Here is a 27,800-nt window from a genome sequence, read left to right as displayed (position 1 = left end):
ATGGACTATGGAACCATTGTGTCTGGATTTGTTTCCCAATTCTGCCACTTACTAAGTGGGCAGATTATACAGCCTCTTTGTGCCCCAATTTCCTCACTTGAAAATAGGAATTTTAATAGTTTCTTCTTCAAAAAGTTGATGTTTATAACTGAGTTTATTATAGATAAAGTAGATTGGCACTTGAGACAGAATAAGCACTATGTAAGTATCAGCTCTCATTATGAGTTAAGATTCTTGACTGATAACATTCTAGAACATATGGTGGTGCCAACTGACTTGAAAGTTACGAGTGAGTATATGTGAAATCTAAAATACAACACAAATGAACTTACTTACAAAACAGACTCACAGACAGGGAACAGACATGTGATTGCCAAGACAGAGGGGGAAGAGGGAGTGTTGGAGTGGGACTTTGAGACTAGCGGATGCAGACTGGTGTATATAGCGTGGATAAACAACAAGATTTTACTGTATAGCACAGGGAACTATATTTAATATCTGTGATAAACCATAATTGAAGAGGACAGATGTACTATATGTATATAATATCCTATATATATATAATACATATATAGCCAATGTGTATTATATCTTCCATAATGGAAAAAGATACATACATGTATTAATATAACTGAATCACTGCTGTGATTCAGCAGAAATCACTGCCCTGTACAGCAGAAATTAGCACATTGTAAATCAATTATACTTCAATTAAAAAAAACTTACGTTACTAATTGAGGGTGTTCTATTAGTGGAGTGTGAAAAATTGAGGAGGCTTTATGGAGGAATGGGAATTCAGAATAGTTTTATGGGATAACTAAATTCGGAAATGATTAGAGACAAAAACCTTATGAGTTTTTCAGGTAAAACAAACTTAGAGGCAGTAATGAAGGTTTGAAGAGGGACAGAGAAAATCAAGGATCACATCTGTTAGGTGCCAGGAGCTTTGAGGAGGGAATAGGGTGACTAGGGCAGAGGCTTGTTGGACAGTTGAAAGGCTAAGATTCAGTTCAGTTCAGTCACTCAGTCATGTCCGAGACTTTGCAACCCCATGAACCGCAGCACGCCAGGCCTCCCTGTCCATCACCAACTCCTGGAGTCCACCCAAACCCATGTCCATCGAGTCAGTGATGCCATCCAGCTATCTCATCTTCTGTCGTCCCCTTCTCCTCCTGCCCTCAATCTTTCGCAGCATCAGGGTCTTTTCAAATGAGTCAGCTCTTTGCATCAGGTGGCCAAAGTATTGCAGTTTCAGCTTCAACATCAGTCCTTCCAATGAACACCCAGGACTGATCACCTTTAGGATGGACTGGTTGAATCTCCTTGCAGTCCAAGGGACCCCCAGAGGCTTCTCCAACACCACAGTTCAAAAGCATCAACTCTTCAGTGCTCAGCCTTCTTCACAGTCCAACTCTCACATCCATACATGACCACTGGGAAAACTATCACCTTGACTAGACGGACCTTTGTTGGCAAAGTAATGTCTCTGCTTTTTTAATATGCTATCTAGGTTGGTCATAACTTTCCTTCCAAGGAGTAAGCATTGTTTTAATTTCATGGCTGCAATCACCATCTGCAGTGATTTTGGAGCCCAAAAAATAAAGTCTGACACTGTTTCCACTGTTTCCGCATCTATTTCCCATGAAGTGATGGGACCGGATGCCATGATCTTAGTTTTCTGAATGTTGAGCTTTAAGCCAACTTTTTCACTCTCCACTTTCACTTTCATCAAGAGGCTCTTTAGTCCTTCACTTTCTGCCATAAGGGTGGTGTCATCTGCATATCTGAGGTTATTGATATTTTTCCCAGCAATCTTGATTCCAGCTTGTGCTTCCTCTAGCCCAGCATTTCTCATGATGTACTCTGCATTTAAGTTAAGTAAGCAGGGTGACAATATACAGCCCTGATGTACTCCTTTTCCTATTTGGAACCAGTCTGTTGTTCCATGTCCAGTTCTAACTGTTGCTTCCTGACCTGCATACAGGTTTCTCAAGAGGCAGGTCAGGTGGTCTGGTATTCCCATCTCTTTCAGAATTTTCACAGTTTATTGTGATACACACAGTCAAGGGCTTTGACATAGTCAATAAAGCAGAAATAAATGTTTTTCTAGAACTCTCCTGCTTTTTTGATGATCAAGTGGATGTTGGCAATTTGATCTCTGGTTCCTCTGCCTTTTCTAAATCCATCTCGAACATTTGGAAGTTCACGGTTGATGTATTGCTGAAGCCTGGCTTGGAGAATTTTGAGCATTACTTTACTAGCGTGTGAGATGAGTGCAATTGTGCAGTAGTTTGAGCATTCTTTGGCATTGCCTTTCTTAGGGATTGGAATGAAAACTGACCTTTTCCAGTCCTTGGGCCACTGCTGAGTTTTCCAAATTTGCTGGCATATTGAGTGCAGCACTTTCACAGCATCATGTTTCAGTATTTAAAATAGCTCAACTGGAATTCCATCACCTCCACTAGCTTTGTTCATAGTGATGCTTTCTAAGGCCCACTTGTCTTCACATTCCAGGATGTCTGGCTGTAGGTGAGTGTGAGTGACCACACTATCATGAGTATCTGGGTCATGAAAAATCTTTTTGTACAGTTCTTCTGTGTATTCTTGCCACCTCTTCTTAATATCTTCTGCTTCTGTTAGGTCCATACCATTTCTGCCCTTAATTTAGCCCATCTTTGCATGAAATGTTCCCTTGGCATCTCTAATCTTCTTGAAGAGATCTCTAGTCTTTCCCATTCTATTGTTTTCCTCTATTTCTGCACTGATCACGGAGGAAGGCTTTCTTACTTATATAAAGCTATGTAAAATATATGACGAGATATTTTTACCCTCAAAATCATTTTGAAAACAATGTCTTTAATTGTTGAGGTTTATTAATTGTTCCAGATGTAATGTATTAAAAATGAAGATACGTTGTATACTGGAAAGTAGCATTATGTAAATTTTTATTAACAAAAAAGCATGTTGTGTTAAATATGTATAAACTACAGTGATCTGAAAGCACCTTAATAATATCCTTAAAAAAATGCTTATCTATGATTAGTGCCCTAGTTCACAGATAAGAGAAACCTACAAGGAGCTGTTTTATGTGGCATTCTACATATATCTAAAATAAATATAAGGAGTATTGTTCTATTTTATTTCCTTCTGTAACAACAACAAAAATCTTCACTTGGTGGTTAATGTTACTTTAGATCCTAGGGAAAACCCCTGGATATGAAATTGTTTACATGCATATTCAAATAAGTTACAGAATTAGGACTTTAGGTAAAGAAAGACAAAATAAACAAATTTTGACCCACAAAATCATAGATTTGGGGAAAGTAAAAGTGGTAAGAAAAAGGGGGTGGAGTAGGTAGTTTTTATTTAAATAATAGACATATATAAATGACATGAAAAGAATTGGCATGCTCCTTTATTTTTGCTTTATGGTTTTAAATAGATGATTTCCAGGCAAGAATACTGGAGTGGGTAGCCATTCCCTTCTCCAGGGGATCTTTCCTTCCTTCAGGGGATCAGTCGTGTCCGACTCTGTGCAACCCTATGAATCATAGCCCTCTAGGCTCCTCTGTCCATGGGATTCTCCAGGAAAGACTATCAGAGTGGATTGCAGGGCTTTCCTCCAGGGAATCAGACCTAGGGATCGAACCAGTGTCTCTTACATCTCCTGCATTGACAGGCGGGAACTATAACAGACTGAATTATGGGAAGACAGACAACATAGCCTGCTGTTATATAACTTACCGTTGTCAATCGGCCTTAAGGTATGCCCATTTCCATTCCCTTTCACTGACTGACTGTGGGCACAAGCCCTACTTTGCACCAGGCATAACCAAGAGGAGGAGACTGGAAGGATAACAGGGGGAGCCAAGCGGGATCGATAGGAAGGATGACCTATTGAAGGATGATCGATAGGAAGACTCCTTTGGGAGTGTCTGATTAATAAAAGATTTGTCTGCTTGAGCTGAACTGAGCTTCAACTTGTCTGTTGGTCTGCACCTTTTAGTCTCACTCCAAATTATTGTTGCAGTGAGACAAGAACTGATGAAGAGAAATAAACCAACCTCACAAAAACAAAGCCAATAATGCTTTTTCCTCTTATTGTATTACTGAGCACTTCACTAGCATCTTACAAAGGTAAAACCTTAAAATTCTAGAATGGAAACATCTTTGTTTTCTTTACATAGTTCAAATTCTTGTGTCTTTCCCATTAATCTAAATGAGTTGCTTTTAGATTAATTATTAATCTGTATTAATAATTAATTAATTATTAGCTTATTTATGAATCAACAAAAGAACTTGAAAGAAAAATGAGTCTCAGATCCTTTATCCCGTCATTTTGTTCCCTGGACAGCATTTGTACTCAGACTCAAAGAAATTTAAGAACAAATGAATCAGGTAGCTTTCAGACTTTTCTACATCCTCCTAGGAGGCAAAAATAATGTTTTTGTCCAGGAAACAGCCCAGCACAATTCAGTATCCATGAGACTATTAACCATCACCAATACTATTTATCAGTCTCTTGCCTTTAATGAAACAGGAGCAGAGAAATTGAGTGGGAGGGGGTATGTGTGTTATCATAATACTGATCCTTGGGTAAAAAGTGCATTTATGAGCAAATCTAGTACTGCCTAGCAACTGTCTCTAGGCGAAAGGTGGCTGGGAGTCGGCCGCGGCTGCCGCCTTTCAGGAGCCATCAGCCTGCCTCTACACACCTCCTGGGATATCTGTTTTGGATGATCTGAATTCCAGTTTTAAGGTAGAATTTTTCTTAGCCACTCTTAATATTAAATATTTTGCTTTTTAGTGACTGGTACAATAAATGTACAATTATTACTTTTAATCCACCTCTGAATATAATGTAAACATGTAGATCTTCTAAACTACACTATAATATGTCTGAAGTCAGGAGCTTCAGTGATTTTTTTAAAATGTTCCTATCTGTTCCTTTTAGGCTTGACACATTCTTCAGTGGTCTAGGATAATAACCCAGATTTACACCCACTTCCAAGAGCATAAGATATGGTGTTAAACATACCCCAGGAACTTTCAGCTCCTCCTGAAAAACCCATCCCTGGCCCCCTTTTATTTCTACATTTCTACTCCTGCTACTGACTGGGATTTATTTTCTTGCTTCTGGCCCTTGCAGCAGGATACAGCTCAGCTAAGAGCAGTGAAGCAGGAGTTTCCAGAGGAACCAAGGGTTACGCCAGAACTTGATGAGGGACAGACAGGCCATCTTAGTGGAGAAGTCTGTCCAGGGAGAAGGATGGTAGTGAATACTGTAGCCTCACACTGCCTGAGTACTTCCTGATACTCCTGGTCGGTCAGTCCCTCCAACCATGTCCAAGCTGCTTATTTCAAGTCCCCATGTGCTTCGTTAAGTACTCACGGCATTCAGTGAAACATCCGTCTGTTCTTCGATCCCTGTGGATACTTGGAAGTCTCACCCTCTTTCCTAGCCCATTTTCTTACTGCTGCCCAGTCTCCAAATTCAGTTCCACAGGGTCCTCTGAAAGCCCTATTCCTTTGCAAATGCACTTTGCTCTACCTGTTTAGAGTATATTCCATGGCATCTTTATTTCAGACCTTATTCATGTTTCAGCCCCCTCAAACAGAGCCTGCTCTTTGTGCATAACCTTAACCTCATAAACCAGAGCCAGGGGGCAGGTTGTCATTCACTTTAACCGCCTAGGCCACTTCCAGACTTTTCTTACTTTCATGAGAAGCCCTTCTTCATTTGGGAGACAATGTATATAGCATTTAGGATCATGGGATTTGGATTTGAACCCATATTTTGAGATGTTGAGTAGATCACATTACATTCCTGAGTCTCAATTTCCACATCTGAAAAAGGGGAGTTGTGTTTGCAAGGCTATGGAGATTAAATGTACTCATCCTTTTCACAAATCGTTGCTACTTACCCTGTGCTGGGCATTTTTTTCTGAGTACTCAACAAAACAAATCCTTCCCTCATAAAGCTTGTAGTTTCATGAGGCAAGAAAGTTGACTATACACTGATAATTACAAAATCTAATATGGGAGAAAATATAGGGTGTGGTAACAAAGGTTTATTTATAGGTATAACTTAGACGGTGGAGAGGTGGTCAGGCGGAAAGGCCTGAGGATTTAAAGTGAGATTTAAAGGATTTAAAGCATTTAAAGTGAGAGGAGCAAGACAGGTAGGATATAGGCAGTGGAGCAAAGGAAGGAGAGAGGTTTGTAGGCAGAGGGGACCTTACAGGCGTTTGCAAGAGAGAGTGTGTGTCACAGGGCATGGTTAGAGATGCAGGCAGGGCACACCGTTTGTGGGACCCGAATGTGAAGGCCAGATGAAGGAGTTTCAATTTCATTTTAAATGTAATGAGAAGCAATGATTTTACATAAGGGTGTAACACGACTTATGCAGGTAAAAATTGTCTCTGAGGGCAGCATTTAGAATAGTACCTATTCAGTAATTGCAGTTACATTCACGTAGGCTTTGCTCTGTAGTATTTATTGAGTGCAGTCTCCTTGGGTCACAGTTTTTCTCTCTAACCCAGACTCCTGCTGTCTTCTGTTGATAAGCTCAGCTTATTCTCCTATTTCAGAGCGCCTGACATCCTCAACTCCAGGGGCTCCCCTACAGGAGACATATGCCAGTAAACTCCTGACTACAATTTCTGACTTTCCAATTCCTGCCACACTTACCCATGTCCAGGGCTCCAGGATGGTAGGAGATAAGGAAAGAAAGATAGGCCAGAGCCAGCTTGGGAAGGGTTGCTTTGAAGCTAAGGAACTTGAGATTTATCCTACAAGCATAACAACGCAGCTCTGATGCTGGGACTTGCTGCTGCCTGTGCTTGCTCTTCCAGGGCCTTCTTCAAGCTCCTAGTCATGCTTTAGAGTCTGGCTTGTGGCTCAGACGGTAAAGAGTCTGCCTGCAAAGAAGGAGAACGAGATTCGATTCCTGGGGTGGGAAGATCCTCTGGAGAAGGGAATGGCTACCCAGTCCAGTATTCTTGCCTGGGAAATACCCTGACAGAGGAACCTGGTGCAGGCTGTAGCCCACAGAGTCTGAACATGATTGAGCTACTAACACTTTCGTTTCACTTTTGGCTTTTGTCTCTTCTAAGAAAACTGCCTTGGCAAAGAAGTAGTTAATCATGTTACATGTTGCATATAGTTTTTGGTGCTCTTACACTGCATAATTGGAGAAGGCAATGGCACCCCACTCCAGTACTCTTGCCTGGAAAATCCCATGGATGGAGTAGCATGGTAGGCTGCAGGCCATGGGGTCGCTAAGGGTCGGACACGACTGAGCAACTTCACTTTCACTTTTCACTTTCATGCATTGGAGAAGGAAATGGCAACCCACTCCAGTGTTCTTGCCTGGAGAATCCCAGGGACGGGGGAGCCTGGTGGGCTGCCGTCTATGGGGTTGCACAGAGTCGGACACGACTGAAGCGACTTACCAGCAGCAACACTGCATAATCAATGCTTTTTTGTGTGTGGTCTTCCCTATAAGACCACCAACTCCTTGAGAGCAAGAACTTGTATTCTTATTGCATCCTCAGTACCTGACATAAATGATTTCATTAAAATTTGATTTTGTCAAGTTTTTTGAGTTTTCAGTTTCCACTAAAAAGGAAAATACCCTAATAAAAGATTGGCACATTGAAAGTAAAGATTGGTAATTTCCTCATATAATTCTCTAAAACTGTGTTACTTTGCTAAAGTTTATCCAGATATCTTTGCTCTAAAAATTGGCAGGAAGTTTTAAGGAAACTTTATATTTTTATTTATTTTAATTTGATTCAGTCAGTTCAGTTGCTAAGTCATATATGACTCTTTGCAACCCCATGGACTGCAGCCCACCAGGCTTCTCTGTCCATGGGATTTCCCAGGCAAGAATATTGGAGTGGGTTTCCATTTCCTTCTCCAGGAAATAACAGTTTTCTATTGAAAAGAAGTTATGTAAATGCAGTCAATTTTATTTATAATTTATTTAATTTGTTGTTGTTCAGTCACTCAGTCATGTCTGACTCCCTGCTGCCCAATGGACTGCAGCACACCAGGCTGCTGTCTTCATTACTATCTCCCAGAGTTTGCTCAGATTCATGTCCATTGAGTTGATGATACTATGCCAAGGAATTGGAACTTCAGCTTCAGCATCAGTCTTTCAGTGGATATTCAGGACTGATCTCCTTTAGGATGGACTGGTTGGATCTCCTTGCAGTCCAAGGGACTCTCAAGAGTCTTCTCCAACACCACAGTTCAAAAGCATCAATTCTTCAGCGCTCAGTTTTCTTTATATGAAAGTTTTCTCAACTCTCACATCCATACATGACTACAGGAAAAACCATAGCTTTAACTAGATGGACCTTTGTCAGCAAGGTAATGTCTCTGCTTTTTAATATACTGTCTGGGTCTGTCATAGCTTTTCTTCCAAGGAGCAAGCATCTTTTAATTTCATGACTGCAGTCACCATCTGCAGCAGTTTTGGAGGCTCAGAAAATAAAGTCTGTCACTGTTTCCAGTATTTCTCTATCTATTTGCCATGAAATGATGGGACCAGATACCATGATCTTAGTTTTTTGAATGTTGAGTAAGCCAGCTTTTTCACTCTCCTCTCTCATCTTCATCAAGAGGCTCTTTAGTTCCTCTTTGCTTTCTGCCATAAGGGTGGTGTCATCTGCATATCTGAGGTTATTGCTATTTCTCCTGGCAATCTGGATTCCACCTTGTCCTTCATCCAGCCTGGCATTTCACATGATGTATTCTGCATATAAGTTAAATTAAATAAGCAGGGTGAAAGTACACACCCTTAACGTACTCCTTTCCCAAGTTGGAGCCAATCTGTTCCATGTCTGTGTCTAGCTGTTGCTTCTTGACCTCTATACAGATTTCTCAGGAGGCAGATAAGGTAATCTGGTATTCCCATCTCTTGAAGAATTTTCCACAGTTTGTTGTGACCCACACAGTCAAAAGTTTTAGTGTAGTCAGTGAAGCAGAAGTAGATGTTTTTCTGGAACTCTCTTGCTTTTTTGATGATCCAATAGATGTTAACAATTTGATCTCTGGTTCCTCAGCTTTTTCTAAATCCAGCTTGAACTTCTGGAAGTTCTCGGTTCATGTACTGTTGAAAGCTAGCTTGGAAATCTTGAGCATTATTTTGCTAGTGTGTGAGATGAGTACAATTGTGTGTTTGAACATTCTTTGGCTTTGCCCTTCTTTGGGATTGGAATGAAAACTGACCTTTTCCAGTCCCGTGGCCACTGCTGAGTTTTCCAAATTTATCGGTGTATCAAGTGCAGCACTTTCACAGCATCATCTTTTAGGATTTGAAGTAGCTCAGCTGGAATTCCATCACCTCCACTAGTTTTGTTCGTAGTGATGCTTCCTAAGGCCTACTTGACTTTGGACTCCAGGACATCTGGCTCTAGTTGAGTGATCACACCATCGTGGTTTTCTGGGTCATTAAGATCCTTTTTGTATAGTTCTTTTGTGTATTCTTACCACCTCTTCTTAATATCTTCTACTTCTGTTAGGTCCATACCATTTCTGTTTTTTATTGTGCCCATCTTTGCATGAAAATTTCCCTTGGTATCTCTAATTTTCTTAGAGATTTCTAGTCTTTCCCATTCTATTATTTTCCTCTATTTCTTTGCATTGATCACCAGGAAGGCTTTCTTATCTCTGCTTGTTATTCTTTGGAACTCTGCATTCAGATGGATATATCTTTCCTTTCCTCCTTTGTGTTCTGCTTCTCTTATTTTCTCATCTATTTATAAGGCCTCCTCAGACAACCATTTTGCCTTTTTGCATTTCTTCTTCTTGGGGATGATTTTGATCACTGCCTCCTGTACAATGTTACAAACGCCTGTCCATGGTTCTCCAGGCAGTCTGTCTATCAGATCTAATCCCTTGAATTTACCTGTCACTTCCACCATATAATCATAAGGGTGTATTGATTTCGATCATACCTGAATGGTCTAGCGGTTTTCCCTACTTTCTTCAATTTACGTCTGAATTTAAAATATCAGTTTATTGAAGTCTCATTCCTACCTATGCCATCTCACCTTTTTCCTCCAGCTACACTGGATTGCCTTTTTTATTAGTTTACCTGTTGTGCTTTCAGTATTTCTTTATGCAAAAACAAGCGAATATGAATGTATTTTTATATAAAGATTGTCTTGTGCTCTTTCACTCATTGGTATCTGACTCTTGGTGACCCCCGTGGACTGCAGCCTGCCAGGCTCCTCTGTCCATGGAGGTTTCCAGGTCAAGGATACTAGAGTGGGTTGCCATTTCCTCCTCCGGGATCTTCCTGACCCAAGGATCGAACCTGCCTCTCCTGTGTTTCCTTCACTACATAGCCTAAAATATACACACACTTTAATTCTTCACTTTTTTTAACATGAAAATTTATCCTAGAGATATTTCCAAGTCAGTAGTTGATACAGATATTCCTTAGTCATTCTTGTGGGTGCAGAATTTTTTATATACCATGATTTATTCAGGTAGTCCCATACTGCTGGATGCTGCATTCTAGTCTTTTGCTTTTACAAACAATTCTGCGAAAAATAAACCGTCATTTCAAATTAGCACAGATATATAGTTAGGCACACATGTGTATAAATTTGTATGTGTATGCATGTTACATACAATATCTGTATCTTCCTATGTTATGTGCACACACACACACACATACACGGGCTTCCCAGGCGGTACAGTGGTAAAGAATCTGCCTGCCAATGCTGGAGACTCAGGAGATGTGGGTTTGATCCCTGGGTTGGGAAGATCCTCTCAAGAAGGAAATGGCTACCCACTTCAGAATCCTTCCCTGGAGAATCCTGTGGACAGAGGAGGCTGGCAAGCAATAGTCCATGGGGTTGCAGAGAGTCAGACATGACAGAGAACACGCAGCAGCAAAATAAATCTCTTATACATATGTATGAGATTCTTAATATTTAGACAGTTACATCAAGAGTAAATGCATCTGAGATTTTGATTGATAATTCCAGAAATTCTTTCCTAATGGTTATTTCTGCACCTACTAACAATATTTGAGTGTCCATTTCTCCATAACCTCCTCTCCAACAGCATGTTATAACATTTTTGCATTTTGCCAATCTGATGGTTAAGCAGTTATATCTCAGAGTAATATTAATTCGCATTTTTACTAGTGAAGTTAGCACCATTTTAGATGCTATTGATTTAGTGGCTATGCTATTGGTTTTTTTTCTGTGACTTGTCCATTCATAACTTTTGGTTATTTTTCTATAAAGTTAGTCATTTTCTTCTCTATTCCTAAAAGTTTTTAATGTATATTGAGAATGTAAGCATTTGGTCTGTGCTATGAGTTGGAGATATCTTGCCTATTTTGTTATGTTTGTTTTTAACTCTGCTAATGGTGTATTTTTGACATGCAGAAGTGTTGATTTCACTTATATTTACTTTTAACTGTTAGCTTTTCCAAAATTTGAGTCACAGTTAAATAGTTATGATAGGCCCTGGGCCCAGAAGGGTGATGCGGCTGGGGCTTTGCCGGCCTCACTATGTCTGCCATTTTCAATTTTCAGAGTCTGTTGGCTGTAATCTTGCTGTTTCTATGTACCTATGCTTATATCCAATTCTTGGCACCCAGCCTCCTGGACAGAAATAAAACTGGGTTGTTGGGTATATTTTGGAAGTGTGCCAGAATTGGTGAACGGAAGAGTCCTTATGTTGCAGTGTGCTGATCGTGATGGCCTTCAACATCCTTTTCATACAGTAGCTTGGAAAAATGCCAGAATTCTTCAGTCGCCATCAAATTTAAATATGACAAAAAAGAACTGATCTGCCGAAAATAGTGGAAAGAATGGTTAACCCTTTTATCTCTGAACATTGAATGAGCTACACTTTCAGCTGCTGTTCTCTATTTTTGTTATTGGACCAATGTTCTATATAAATAATTAGGATGTAACATTTAATACTCAGAGTTGAAATGTGTCTGTAACAATCAACCTCAGTAATGTCGCTACAATATTACATTCTGCGCACGTCATTCTGTTGTGCTAGATACCAGTTTTTAGTGAGGTATCTTTAAGGCCCATAGTAGAAAACAAAATTGGTAAATTATTCAAGTTCCTTTCACTGTGATTTAGAAATGATAAATCTTTATAGAATGAGACCTTTAAAAAAAAAAAAGAATGAGACCTTTAAAAAAAAAAAAAGAATGAGACCTTTTTTCGGACTAGCTTTTTTATTGGGGGAAAAAAAAGGTTCAATTTGTGTTGGTAAGGATTGCATTCATATTTATAAGGATTGCGTTCATATTTAATAATGCTGGCTTTCCTCTGGCCATACCATTTTGAGCATTAACCAGAGTACCTCTACTTTTAGCAATCTGTAGTTTATTACAGGTGTTTAAACTATTTAAAACAAGCTTATGTAGTTCTTAAGGAAGAAGATAGATGTGACTTAAGAGAAAATGTTAAGACTATTGAGAAAATGCTCCTATTTAACATAAAATAATTCAGAATACCTGACTGGTGTTATTATCTCTGAAACCTCTGGTTAAGTATGGATAAATGTCTTAAGCAAAAATTTGACCAGCTGTCATTCTCCAAATAAGACTACATACTTGGAGTAAAAAGAGCTAAGCAGAACAATTACAGAATGATAATCTTGGATGTGTTTTTCATTCTTTTTAGTGTTAGGTCTGTACATTTTTAATTACCCCAAAATACAAACTGTATTTTTGTTTTTTTAATAAAAATAAATAATAGTTATGATAAAATACTTTCCCAAGGTTATAATAAAAACCACCTTTGCTGTTTTCTAATACTTCTAAATTTCATTTTGTTACATTTAAATCTTTGATCCATTTGGATCTATTTGTTTAACTTGATACATAGCATCAGTATGGAATCTGCCTTATTTATTCCAACTTGCTACCCAGGTTTCCCAATACTGTTTATTAAAAAGTCTTTCTTTACTGTTTGATTTGATGTGCAGTGTTCACAGTTCACTAAATTCCCATAGGTATTCACGTCTGTCTCTGGACTTTCTTTCCTATTTGATTAGTCTGTCTTTTCATGAGCCAATCCTATAATTTAATGATTGATGCATTATAGTATTTTTACACTGGTAGGAGTTAGTACCTTTATTGCTCATCATCAGAATTTTCCAGATCATTCTTTTTGATCATTTATTTTTTCCTGTGCACTTTAAAATTGGTTTATCTAGTTCCAGAAAATAATCCATATTTTTACTGTTTGTTCTTTGATAATTTAAAAATATCACACATTGCTTTATGATATTGTCTTCCCATTAAAGAACACAATGCATCTTTACATTAATCTAAGTTAAATTGTCTTCACTGCAATATAATTGACACATAAAATTTAGTTAATAGTTTCAGGTGTACAACATAATAATTTGATATAGTTGCTTGGCCAAAAAGTTCGTTCAGGATTTTCCCATAAGATGGCTTTAGTAGCACTTAGTCTTCAGCTTCATTCAAAACATTTTGTTAGATTGTATTATGACAACTGTCATATTGGCATGCATTTAAAAAAAAAAAAAATTGGCAAACTTTTTGTAGCTGTTTTATTATTGACAATGGAAGAAAAGCAAAATTTTTAGCATATTATGCTTTGTTATTTCAAGAAAGGTAAAAACACAACTAAAACACACAAAAAAACGATTTCTGCAGTGTATGGAGAAGGTTCTCTGAGTGACCAAATATGTCAAAAGTGGTTTGTGAAGTTTCATGCTGGAAATTTTCACTGGATGATGCTCCACAGTCAGGTAGACCAATTGAAGTTGATAGCGATCAGATTGACACATTAATCGAGAACAATCAACATTATACCATGTAGGAGATAGCCAACATACTCAACATATCCAAGCCTTGATAATCGTTTGTACCAGCTTGGTTATGTTAATTGCTTCCGTGTTTGGGTTCCACATAAGTTAAGCAAAAAAAACTGAACTGAACATATAAGTAAGATGATTCAATATTTGTCTTTCTCTCATTATTTTATTTTGTCTTTCTCTCATTATTTCGCTCGGTATAGCACTCTCAAGGCCCAAATGACAGGATTTCCTTCTGTTTATGGCTAAATTATCATAAATATTTATTCGACATCTGCCTTGTCCATTCATCCATCAGCAGTAGACACCTCAATTACTTCCATATCCATATCTTGGCTCTTGTGAATAATGCTGCAGTAAACATGAGCATGTCTTTTCAAGTTAATGTTTTTGTTTCCTTCAGAAAAGCACCCAGAAGTGGAATTGCTAGATCATATGATAGTTCTATTTTCAAGTTTTATTTTTATGTTTATTTTATACTGGAGTATAGTTGATTTACAGTGTGTGTTTCAGGTGTGCAGCAAAGGGATTCCATTATATGTATTCATATATCTATTCTTTCTATTCCTTTTCAGATTTTTTTACCCTTTAGGTTATTACAGAATATTGACTAGAATTCTCTGTGCTATCCAGTAGGTCCTTGTTGATTATTTAATATACAGTAGTTTGTACATGTAAATCCCAAACTCCTAATTTATCCCACCCCCCCCTTCAACCTTTCCCCTTTGATACCTATAAATTTTTTTCTAAGATCTATGAGTCTGTTTCTGTTTTGTAAATAAGTTCATTTGTATCATTTTTTAGCATCTACATATAAGTGATATCATATCATACGATATTTGCCTTTCTCTCTGACATATTTCACTTAGTATGATGATCTCTAGGTCCATCCATGTTGCTTCAAATGCACTGTTTCACTCTTTTTTATGGCTGAGTAATATTCCACTGTGTATGTGCACCACATCTTCTTATGCATTTTTCTGTCATTGGACATTTAGATTGTTTTAATGTCTTGGCTATTGTAAATAGTGCTGCAGAGAACTTTGGGGTTTATGTATCTTTCTGAATTTTATGGTTTTCTCCAGGTAGAGGCCTAGGAGTGGAATCACTGAACCATATGGTAGTTCTATTTTTAAGTTTTTCGTGAACCTCCATACTGTTTTCCATAACAGCTACACCAGTTTACATTCGCACCAACAATGCACAAGGGTTCTTTTTCTCCACATCCTCCCAAGTGAAGTTTCATATTCTTTGTATTAGAAAGATTCTCCTTTGGGTTCTGGGTATTTCTTAAGCCCTGAATATTTCATCTTTTGTTGTTATTGAAAGGGAGTCTACTTAACACATTATTTCGTCGTTGTTATTTTAATAGATTAATTTCTGTATAATAATCATTTTATATCAGACTACTTTGAATTCTCTTTAGTTGTCCATTTCATTTGCTGTCTCTTGGACTTTTTCAGGTATATGATCATACCATCTGCAAAATGGAGATAATTTAATTTTTTTCCAATTTTTGTACCTTTAACTTTCTATAGTTTTTGAGGTATTAGGCAATTAATTAGACAGTGTTCATTTGTATCCAATGTAGTGGATTATTGTAGTGATTATTGTAGAAGTTTGATAGTTTGATAATGACAGTTTATCTAGTTTCTGACTTTAGGAGAAATATCTTAGATGTTTCTCCATTAAGAAATATGTTTGCCTTAGGACTGAGATACAATATGTCCAATCATACAAGTGAAGTTTTCATCAACTCTTATTCTGAGTGCTTTTTTTTTTTGTAAATCAAGGGTAGATTTATTTTTAGCAAATTTATTTTCTGTGCCTATGTGCATGCATGCTAAGTCGCTTCGGTCGTGTCCGAGGCTTTGCCATCCCATGGACTGGTGCCTGCAAGACTCCTCTGTCCATGGACTTCTCCAGGCAAGAATACTGAAGTGGGCTGCCATGCTCTACTCCAGGGTATCTTCCCTTCTATGATTATATATAAATGAAATTTTTCCATGGATTTATTAATATGCTAAAATACAGGACTAAACGTTGTACTATTGAACTATTCAGACGTTCTTATACAGGAGGTGGGGAGGAACCTAATTTGATTATGACAATAATTCTCTTACTGTACTGTTTATTAATATTTTATTGTCTTTTTGAAGTGATATTCATAAATATAATTCATCTTTTTGCATTCTATCAGTTTTAGTATCAATGATTTATGAGATAATTTTTAAGTTTTCATTATTCTGAGAACTGAGACATTTTTCTGAGATCTGAGATAGTTTAAATAATGTTAGAATTACCTATTCTCTAAAGACTTCTCTGTGAAACTAGAAAATAGTACTTTTGGAGGGGTGGAGTAGATATTTGCAATACATATAACCAGCAATTAAGCTAGTTTGCAACCACTTCTGTCAGATTTCCCTCAATTCCGATACACAACTTCAGTATCTTACAGTGTTTAACCTTGATACTCTTAACTGTACTTTAGCTACTACAGCCTAAGTTATAAGTTTCAACAGAAATCGAGCTCAATAGAATTCCTAAACCTGCTGAGCTAAGTTTTGGTTGAATACTTTTTCCTGGGAATTTATCTATTTCTTTACTTATTTTTCATAGAGTTGTACAAAATAGTTCTATAATCCCTTTTGTTTTTGTGATTATTTCCATTTATTTTGTATCATTTTTTGACTGATATTTTTGGATTGGGAAGTAAATTAAAGTATCCTGTTTGTAGTGTATTTCTGTTTCTCCTTGTATAGTCTATGGGTTTTTACTTCATGAAAGTTAGATATTACCAAGTCACTTATTTGGTACCTAGGTATTCATTTCTTATATTCCTTTTGAATTCTTACCCTTAGCATTAAAAAAGAAGTCTTTTAAAATTGCTTTTTTATTTCAGTTCTGTATTCACTGATACCAAAATCACTGCCATGCTTTCTTTTTGTTAGTATTTGTTCATCCTTTTGTTTTTCTCTTTACTGAATTGCATCCACAACACAGTAGTGGATGGGACTGGTGATAGAAGCAAGGCCTGATGCTGTAAAAGCAATATTTCGTAGGAACCTGAATGTTAGGTCCATGAATCAAGGCAAATTGGAAGTGGTCAAACAGGAAATGACAAGAGTGAACGTTGACATTCTAGGAATCAGCGAACTAAGATGGATTGCAATGGGTGAATTTAATTCAGATGACCATTATATCTACTACTGTGGACAGGAATCCCTTAGAAGAAATGGAGTAGCCATCATAGTCAACAAAAGAGTCCGAAATGCAGTGCTTGGATGCAGTCTCAAAAATGACAGAATGATCTCTGTTCATTTCCAAGGCAAACCATTTAATATCACAGTAATCCAAGTCTATGCCCCTACCAGTAACCCTGAAGAAGCTGAAGTTGAACAGTTCTATGAAACCTACAAGACCTTCTAGAACTAACACCACAAATAGATGTCCTTTTCATTATAGGGGACTGAATGCAAAAGTAGGAAGTCAAGAAACATCTAGAGTAACAGGCAAATTTGGCCTTGGAGTACAGAATGAAGCAGGGCAAAGGCTAACAGAGTTCTGCCAAGAGAACACACTGGTCATAGCAAACACCCTCTTCCAACAACACAAGAGAAGACTCTACACATGGACATCACCAGATGGTTGACACCAAAATCAGATTGATTATATTCTTTGCAGCCAAAGATGGAGAAGCTGTATACAGTCAGCAAAAACAAGACCAGGAGCTGACTGTGGCTCAGATCATGAACCCCTTATTGCCAAATTCAGACTGAAATTGAAGGTGGAGAAAACCACTAGACCATTAAGGTATGATCTAAATCAAATCCCTTATTACTATACAATGGAAGTGAGAAATAGATTTAAGGGACTAGATCTGATAGACAGAGTGCCTGATGAACTATGGACAGAGGTTTGTGACATTGTACAGAAGACAGGGATAAAGACCATCCCCCAAAAAAAGAAATGCAAAAAGCAAAATGACTGTCTGAGGAGGCCTTACAAATAGCTGTGAAAAGAAGAGAAGCAAAAAGCGAAGGAGAAAAGGAAAGATATTCCCATTTGAATGCAGACTTCCAAAGAATAGCAAGGAGAAGTAAGAAAGCCTTCCTCAGCGACCAATGCAAAGAAATATAGGAAAACAACAGAATAGGAAAGACTAGAGGTCTCTTCAAGAGAAGTAGAGATACCAAGGGAACATTTCATGCAAAGATGGGCTCGATAAAGGACAGAAATGGTATGGACCTAACAGAAGTAGAAGATATTAAGAAGAGGTGGCAAGAACACACAAAAGAACTGTACAAAAAAGATCTTCAAGACCCAGATAATCATGATGGTGTGATCATTCACCTAGAGCCAGACATCTTGGAATGGGAAGTCAAATGGCCTTAAGAAGCATCACTATGAACAAAGCTAGTGGAAGTTATGGAATTCCAATTGGACTATTTCAAGTCCTGAAAGATGATGCTGTGAAAGTGCTACACTCAATATGTCAGCAAATTTGGAAAACTCAGCAGTGGCCAAAGGACTGGAAAAGGTCAGTTTTCATTCCAATCCCAAAGAAAGGCAATGCAAGAATGCTCAAACTACCACACAATTGCACTCATCTCACACCTAGTGAAGTAATGCTTAAAATTCTCCAAGCCAGGCTTCAGCAATACGTGAACCATGAAATTCCAGATGTTCAAGCTGGTTTTAGAAAAGGCAGAGGAACCAGAGACCAAATTGCCAACATCTGCTGGATCATTGAAAAAGCAAGAGAGTTCCAGAAGAACATCTATTTATGCTTTATTGACTATGCCAAAGCCTTTGACTGTGTGGATCATAAGAAACTGTGGAAAATTCTGAAAGAGATGGGAATATCAGACCACCTGACCTGCCTCTTGAGAAACCTATATGCAGGTCAGGAAGCAACAGTTAGAAGTGGACATGGAACAACAGACTGGTTCCAAATAGGAAAAGAAGTACGTCAAGGCTGTATATTGTCACCCTGCTTATTTAACTTCTATGCAGAGTACATCATGAGAAACGCTGGGCTGAAGAAGCACAAGCTGAAATCAAGATTTCCGGGAGAAATATCAATAACCTCAGATATGCAGATGACACCATCCTTATGGCAGAAAGTGAAGAGGAACTAAAGAGCCTCTTGATGAAAGTGAAAGAGGAGAATGAAAAAGTGGCTTAAAGCTCAACATTCAGAAACTAAGATCATGGCATCTGGTCCCATCACTTCATGACAAACAGATGGGGAAACAGTGGTTGACTTTATTTTCTGGGCTCCAAAATTACTGCAGATGGTGATTGCAGCCATGAAATTAAAGACGCTTACTCCTTGAAGGAAAGTTATGACCAACCTAGATAGCATATTAAAAAGCAGAGATATTACTATGCCAACAAGGGTCCGTCTAGTCAAGGCTATGGTTTTTCCACTGGTAATATATGGATGTGAAAGTTGGACTATAAAGAAAGCTGAGCGCCAAAGAATTGATGCTTTTGAACTGTGGTGTTGGAGAAGACTCTTGGGAGTCCCTTGGACTGCAAGGAGATCCAACCAATCCATCCTAAGGAGATCAGTCCTGAGTGTTTATTGGTAGGACTGATGTTGAAGCTGAAACTCCAATACTTTGGCCACCTGATGCAAAGTGCTGACTCATTTGAAAAGACTCTGATGCTGGGAAAGATTGAGGGCAGGAGGAGAAGGGGACAACAGAGGATGAGATGGTTGGATAGCATTACCAACTCGATGGACATGGGTTTGGGTGGACTCAGGGAGTTGGTGATGGACAGGGAGGCCTGGTGTGCAGCAGTTCATGGGGTCACAAAGAGTCGGACACAACTGAGTGACTGAACTGAATTGCATTACTTCTGGAGTGCCTTTTGTTTACAGCGTAGGGCTCAGTTTTGCTTTACAATAGAAGTATGCCTTATAGCTTGCATACAAACCCCAAAAGTCACATTCTCTTATGTTCCACTGGCCAAAGCAAATTTCATGGCTGAGTCCAGATTCAAAGGGTTGGAAAGTTAACTCCATTCTTAGAGAGAAGTTGCAAAATATTGTTACTGTTTGGCCAAAGAATGGGATCTACTCCAGGCAATGAGGTGGACTGCCTGTGTGGGAATTAACTGGGGAGTGGAGAGAAATGCATGCCTGTAGGCTGATCTCCCTCTGAAGAAACTATGCTGGAAAGAGATGTTTTTTGAACCTTATCTAAGAATCTGTGTGGGCTTCCCTTGTAGCTCAGTCAGTAAAGACCCTGCCTGCGGTGCAGGAGAGACATGGGTTAGATCCATGGGTTGGGAAGATCCCCTGGAGAAGGAAATGGAAACCCAGCTCTGTATCCTTGCCTGGAAAATCTCACGGACAGAGAAGCCTGGTGGGCTGCAGTCAATGGGGTCGCAAAGAGTCAAGTACTACTGAGTGACTAACACTTAAGTATCCATGTGTGGACTGGGTAAAAAAAAAAACTCTAATGTGACAGTTGTGAGTTCAGTTTTATTTGGAGTTTAGTGAGGACTACAGCCTGGGAGACAGCCTCTCAAATAGTCCTGAGGAACTGCTTTGAAAAGGTAGGGAGCTGAGGAGAGTCAGCATGTGATTTTGGTGAAGGGAGTCTGTGTAGACAAGCACACATCTTGGTAGAAGGTTACTGCAAATCACAAGGCACAGATATCTTAGTTAATGATTTTAGTGCTTTTCTAAGAGATCCAACCAGTCCATTCTGAAGGAAATCAGCCCTGGGATTTCTTTGGAAGGAATGATGCTAAAGCTGAAACTCCAGTACTTTGGCCAGCTCATGCGAAGTGTTGACTCATTGCAAAAGACTGATGCTGGGAGGGATTGGGGGCAGGAGGAGAAGGGGACGACAGAGGATGAGATCGCTGGATGGCATCACTGACTTGATGGACATGAGTCTGGGTGAACTCTGGGAGTTGGTGATGGACAGGGAGGCCTGTGTGTTGCAATTCATGGGGTCACAAGAGTTGGACACGACTGAGCGACTTGAACTGAACTGAACTGAAACATGAGAAGTTACAAGAAATTGGGATTCATAAAATTTTCTCCCAAAAATAACTATCTGACATTTGTTCCTTGCCCTTTCTTCTCACTCTAAGCAACAGAGCATAGCTTTGGCCTAAGTTAAATAAGAGAAGAGCTGACCATCAGAATGATGTTTCTGGTGGTTGGAAATGGCTGCATGACTGTACAATCTAGCCAAGGGAATCAAAGGAGCCTCTCCACAACAGAAAGGGGAGTTTAACAGAGCACAAAGACTGAAAAAGAGAAAGAAGAAGCAGAGGTGGAAGACACAAGAGTGAAGGGGGCATAACTAATGGAGCAAGGTACTCAAGGAAGTTGAAAGGGTTGGAGTCAATAAAGCCTGGATTTGAAGAGAAGGAAACAAATTTCATCCTTCAGAAACAGAGGAAAGGTGTTAAGAATGGGTTTGAACATAGGTGATTGTACACGGAGGAGTCTGGAAAGCTGATAACCTTAGTTTTTTTTAAATGAAGTAAAATGAAGTAGGAGCAAGTGTGTCTGGTGAGAACGAGGACGGCGTGAACAGTGAGGAAGGTTTAGAATGTTCATTGAAATACTAAAGTTGAATTTGACTCAAGATAAAAATAAATTACCTTTTTCTGTACTAGCAGCAAGTTGTAAAAGAAAAAAATAACAATGGGTCAGCTGAAAAACTTTATACAAAGACATTAAACAGTATCTGTTTTTAGACAGAAAGATTTAATATCATAAAAACATGAATTCTCCTGAAATTAAGCAAATGTAATACAATTCTGATTTAAATGTGAATAAGATGGGTGGATAAAGTGATCTTAAGGGTTATTGAAATCCTGTAAATAAGACTAGGAAAGAATTACTTGCTTCATATGACTGAAGCATATTATGACCTCCTTTTTGGCTCTGGTTTGAGCTTAGAAAGAGACCAGCCAGAAAACAGATTAAAAGGTCAGAAATAGATCTCAGTACACGCAGATATTTGACATAAAACAAAAATGGTATTTCAGTAGCAAGGGAATAGATGGGTTATTTTTACAATGGTGCTAACTCAACAACCTAGTCATCTGGAAAAAAGTATATCAGATAACTTCCAGATTGAGTAAAGAAAAGAAAGAAGAAAATAATAGATTTTATGTTCTTTTAATTTTTTTTAATTTAAATTTATTTATTTTAATTGAGGCTAATTACTTTACAATAGTGTACTGGTTCTGCCACATGTCAACATGAATCCGCCATGGGCATACACATGTTCCCCATCCTGAACCCCCCTCCGACCTCCCTCCCCTGTACCATCCCTCCAGGTCATCCCAGTGCACCAGCCCCAAGGATCCTGTATCGAACCTGGACTGGCGATTCATTTCTTATATGATATTATACATGTTTCCATGACATTCCCCAAATCATCCCACCCTCTCCCTCTCCCACAGAGTCCAAGAGACTGTTCTAGACATCTGTGTCTCTTTTGCTATCTCACATACAGGGTTATCATTACCATCTTTCTAAATTCCATATATATGCGTTAGTATACTGTATTGGTGTTTTTCTTCTGACTTACTTCACTCTGTATAATAGGCTCCAGTTTCATTCACCAAATGGATTAAAGATCTAAATATAAGACCAGAAATTATAAAACTCTTAGAGGAGAACATAGGCAAACACTCTCCGACATACATCACAGCAGGATCCTCTATGACTCACCTCCCAGAATATTGGAAATAAAAGCAAAAATAAACAAATGGGACCTAATTAAAATTAAAAGCTTCTGCGCAACAAGGGAAACTATAAGCAAGGTGAAAAGACAGCCTTCAGAATGGGAGAAAATAATAGCAAATGAAGCAACTGACAAACAACTAATCTCAAAATATACAAGCAACTCCTGCAACTCAATTCCAGAAAAATAAACGACCCAATCAAAACATGGGCCAAAGAATTAAACAGACATTTCTCCAAAGAAGGCATACAGATGGCTAACAAACACTCATATCACTCATTATCAGAGAAATGCAAATCAAAACCACAATAAGGTACCATTTCACACCAGTCAGAATGGCTGCGATCCAAAAGTCTACAAGAATAAATGCTGGAGAGGGTGTGGAGAAAAGGGAACCCTCTTCACTGTTGGTGGGAATGCAAACTAGTACAGCCATTATGGAGAACAGTGTGGAGGTTCCTTAAAAAAACTGGAAATAGAACTGCATTATGGCCCAGCAATCCCACTGCTGGGCATACACACAAAGGAAACCAGAATTGAAAGAGACATGTGTACCCCAATGTTCATCACAGCACTGTTTATAATAGCCAGGACATGGAAGCAACCTAGATGTCCATCAGCAGATGAATGGATAAGAAAGCTGTGGTACATATACACAATGGAGTATTACTCAGCCATTAAAAAGAATACATTTGAATCAATTCTAATGAGGTGGATGAAACTGGAGCCTATTATAGAGTGAAATAATAGATTTTATATACATGCAAGTATCACTTAGGTTATAGATCAACTAGGAAGCTGTAAAGGAAAAGATACTCATTTTAAAATTTAATCTATTTACAAAAGATTAAATGTAAATTAGAAAGAAATGAATGATGTGCTTCAATAAACTTTAAAGAAGAGAATAATAACTTAAGGGAAATTATTTGATATACATAGTAGAGAAGATCTAAACTATACAAGATTGCAGGGAGAAATATCAATAACCTCAGATATGCAGGTGACACCACCCTTATGGCAGAAAGTGAAGAGGAACTAAAGAGCCTGTTGGTGAAAGTGAAAGAGGAGAGTGAAAACTCTGGCTGAAAATGCAACATTCAAAAAACTAAGATCATGGCATCTGGTCCCATCACTTCATGACAAACAGATGGGGAAATGATGGAAACAGTGACAGACTATTTTCTTAGGCTCCAAAATCACCAGAGATGGTGACTGCAGCCATGAAATTAAAAGACACTTGCTCTTTGGAAGAAAAGCTATGACCAACCTAGACAGCATATTAAAAAGCAGAGACATTACTTTGCCAACAAAGCTCCACCTAGTCAAAGCTGTGGTTTTTCCAGTGGTCATGTATGGATGTGAGAGTTGGACTATAAAGAAAGCTGAGTACTGAAGAACTGATGCTTTTGAACCGTGTTGTGGGAAAAGACTCTTGAGAGTCCCTTGGACTGCAAGGAGATCAAATCAGTCCATTCTAAAGGAAATCAGTCCTGAATATCATTGGAAGGGCTGATTCTGAAGCTGAAGCTCCAATACTTTGGCCACCTGATGAGAGGAACTAACTCCTTAGAAAAGACCCTGATGCTGGGCAAGATTGAAGGCAGGAGGAGGAGGGGGTGACAGAGGATGAGATTGTTGGATGGCTTCATGACTTGATAGACATGAGTTTGAGCAAGCTCTGGGAGTTGGTGATGGACAGGGAAGCCTGGCGTGCTGCAGCCCATGGGGTCACAAAGAGTCAAACACAACTGAGCGACTGAACTGAACTGAAACTGTACAAAAGTGCTCACCAATGAAGAATAACGTAAATAACCACAAAGGAAAATGGGCAAATGAGATTTGGAGAAAACAAATCCAAGTGGCCAGTGAATGTGAGCTCTTGTTCAACCTTGCTAGGAGTTAGGGAAATAAACAATGACATAGCCCCTCAAAGCCATTAGATGACCAAAAGCTGAGAGTGAAAATACCTGTTGTGAAGAAAGCTGGGTACTCTAATGTATGTGGAAATGGCCATTGTTTCAGCCGTTTTGAAAAGAAATATGTTATTAGCCATTGAAGTTGATAACACATTTACTTACACCACTCTTAGGAATCTACTCCATGGGAATAAAATCACTAGATTAGGTATATATGAGATTATGTTTATTGTACACTGTACTAGTCAGACTGAAAACAAAGTGAATGACCCTCAGGAGGTAAATGATTTAAGTATTTATGGCATAACCATATCAGGTATTATGCAGCCGTTGAAAGAAAGAAATTGGGTTCTTATGAAGCATTTCCCCTGGTAGGCTCTCAGGCTCACAACAACGTGATGAAGTAGGTAGTAATGCTGTTACAGGTTACAATGTTACAAAGTTACCCAAGGCCTCAGTGAACCCTGTTCAATACTCTGTATTTTCTCTTTATGCCAGTTGACTTGGAGAGATTTTCATAATATTGTTCAGTATGAAAATCTTCAGTTCAGTTCAGTTGCTCAGTCGTGTCTGACTCTTTGCAACCCCATGGACTGCAGCATGCCAGGCTTCCCTGTCCATCACTAATTCCTGGAGCCTGCTCAAACTCATGTCCATCAAATTGGTGATGCCATCCAACCATCTCATCCTCTGTCGTCCGCTTCTCCTCCTGCCCTCAATCTTTCCCAGCATCAGGGTCTGACAGTGGAGGTTCATTTTCAACGTTAGGAACTTTTTAAGGACAGTCAGGAACCAGTTGATATTTTCATGGACCTAGTTTTGATGTGACTTTCAACCTCAAGTTACTTTGATCTTTTTGGTTTATGTTTCTTAAATTAAGTTGCTTTGAAAACAACTACATATTTAGAGCCTAGGAGTGGGCTGATGATGTCGTCATTTATGAACTGCCCTTGAACATTGGTCTGTTATCCCCACACTCTCCTCCAGTTTTTCCTTCCTGCCTTGATGGGACTAGTCCTAGAAAAAGGCTTTTTTAAGCCATAGTCCTAGACTTATCAGTCCATGTTCCTCTTTGGGGATCTCCCACCTCAAAATATGAACCCTTAAATACTAGTTTCTTAACCTTTTATTTATAGTTTGTGTGAGAGTTGAATAGTTTCCCATATCCTGGGCTAAAAGCATACACTTTGAAACGTGTTTTCTCCCATGATATCCACAAAATATAATTAAACTTGTGTGTTAACTCATGGAATGGGAGACAAATTGGAATTTTAGGATATACTTCTTTCTCCTTTAATGCAGATATTGTGCTTGCCTTACACTATCCAGTTAAAGTGACATTAAGACAAAGTGTTTTATATACTTAGCTCTTTTTATTCATTTAGGATATTTTAAGAGGAATAGGCTTTGAAAATTATAGATATTAAATAATAACCACAAAAGACTTCAGCATGAGGGATGATTAATGCTTGAGAGATTCCAAGACAGGTAAGTATATTATCCCATGGATAACTAACTTTTATTTCTTAATATAACAGTAACATTTCTTAATGATGCTACATGTTCATTTTTAGTTACATAAAAGTCTAGTCACACTTGCTTTAAATCAGAAAGAAATATATTCCAGATAGTCTCCCTAAGGGAAAATATGGTTTCATTCAGTTAAATACTATAAATATAGTCAAGAATTACAGAAAAGTCAATACTATTTAATGTTATTTGAAATAAAAGTCATATTATGGAACTATACTTAAATAAGAAGCACTATACAAAATATAATTTTAGATATTTACTATAAAATATATATTTACTATATTTACTATAAAATATTATTTTTACTATATTTACTATAAAATATTTACTATATTTACTATAAAATATATAAAAAATTGAAAGGAAATATATCAAAATATTGAAAGATTTTATCTTTGAAAAACATGCTGATTTTTTTTTCTGCTTAATCTTAAAATAACTAATAGTAGAATTAGTTTAATTTCTGGTTTATCACTTACAGTCTTAAGTGAAAGTAAAGTTAATAAAATACTGACCTATGAAGAATATTAAAATTTAACTTTTAGTTGCTTTTAGATGATTCATTAGAAAAACCTATAGAGCAAACAGTCTCTAAGAGACAAATATTTTTAAAGCTTCTCAGTTACCTAGGGACAAAACTGGGGCTTTAATTCAGTTCCCTTGATTAGTACATTTATAATTAAATTAAGCTTTCTTCTTAAAAATATACATGGTGTGTTCAGGCAGGATGCATACAGAGACATACAGAATCTGAGTAATTCTACAGGATAAATAAATAATTCAGTCTTTTCATCACAGGAAAAGCAAAGAAAAGGGGAGTGGCTATTATAGATTTTAAAAGGATTAAATTATATTTCAGTTAGTACTCTGTAAGATACTTATTTGGATTCTAATAAAAAGTCAAAGCCAGAGATTTGGGTCAGACAGGTACATTGGACATGGATGTTTCCATGTGCCATTAGGGAATAATTGTAATTTTTGTTAGTTATTAATATAATGGTGATTTTGGTTATTTTTTAAGGCCCTATTTGTTATAGTTTATTGTATATTATTGTGTGTGTGGAGGAAGTAACTTCCTTGGGTTTATGCATAAAGTTGTACGGTATCTATAATACAGTTTGACTGCAAAAAAATGAAAAAATGTGAGCAAATATGAGAGAAGAAAACAATTTATCAATTGTCAATTATTTCTGATTTCTCAAACCATCTTCAGTTTATAGTGAGGATCATTTTCTGATGCTGCAGCTTATTCCAAAGGATAATTCTAAAATAGGACTCATACCTCGCTTTTCTCCTTGCTGAAGTTGTTGAGGGAACAGCTGATGTCCAAAGTGGGCCACCGTGAGGGAGTAACTGAATTTTAGCTGCTCTTGAAGAGAGGTTTCCACTAATTTCAGTGAAGGTGCTGCCACTTGAAGGTAGACCTTACCTCCAGAAATGATCAATGACACTTCTTATGGTGACATACTTATTAACTAGTCATTTGTTTGCCTTTAATCAGCCCCACAGGAAATGGTCTAATATGGTTGAACCCAGAATGTAGTTTATACCAGCCTTTATAAGGCATTTCTTTAACCAAATGGTAAACTATTCCCTTAATAGGCATTCCATCTAAAATTATAGATTTGTTTTCCATGGACTTCCGAGCCCTACATTCCAAGAACGTGGCCGTGGACTCCAGGCATGACTACTCCATTCTTTTATTATTGTTATGTTGTCTTGTGAAGAGATCTGTTGGACTCACTGTGAAGCAGATTATTAGTTTATTATTTTTCTGATT

General features: G+C 38.0%; 2 protein-coding genes across 5 annotated transcripts in view; both read left to right on the top strand.

The window, feature by feature from the left end:
• Positions 1 to 220: 220 nt before the first annotated feature.
• C2H2orf88 (chromosome 2 C2orf88 homolog) overlaps positions 221 to 27,800 on the top strand; it is a 79,446-nt gene continuing 51,866 nt past the window's right edge. For 2 of the 4 annotated variants that reach the window (XR_009739468.1, XR_009739470.1), the window contains exon 1: positions 4,490 to 4,759. The gene's annotated coding sequence lies outside the window, so the exon portion shown is untranslated. Of the gene's footprint in view, positions 290 to 4,489; positions 4,760 to 27,800 lie in introns of those variants that run through there. The other 2 variants (XM_061432834.1, XR_009739471.1) reach the window with 2 other exon arrangements.
• Positions 11,482 to 12,154, top strand: LOC133235356 (protein kish-A-like). Its single transcript, XM_061396807.1, has one exon. It carries the CDS (start codon positions 11,541 to 11,543, stop codon positions 11,721 to 11,723), a length of 183 nt encoding a protein of 60 aa, XP_061252791.1. The 5' UTR covers positions 11,482 to 11,540; the 3' UTR covers positions 11,724 to 12,154.

This window comes from Bos javanicus, chromosome 2 (genome assembly GCF_032452875.1).
Source record: "Bos javanicus breed banteng chromosome 2, ARS-OSU_banteng_1.0, whole genome shotgun sequence".
NCBI classification, from domain to species: Eukaryota; Metazoa; Chordata; class Mammalia; order Artiodactyla; family Bovidae; genus Bos; species Bos javanicus.
The sequence above is the reverse complement of the archived record's forward strand: the minus strand, read 5'-3'. Positions and strand labels throughout refer to the sequence as shown.

What these genes read in the sequence shown, in the direction of transcription:
- LOC133235356 (XM_061396807.1), top strand. Translation starts at nt 11,541, where the DNA reads ATGTCTGCCATTTTCAATTTTCAGAGTCTGTTGGCTGTAATCTTGCTG.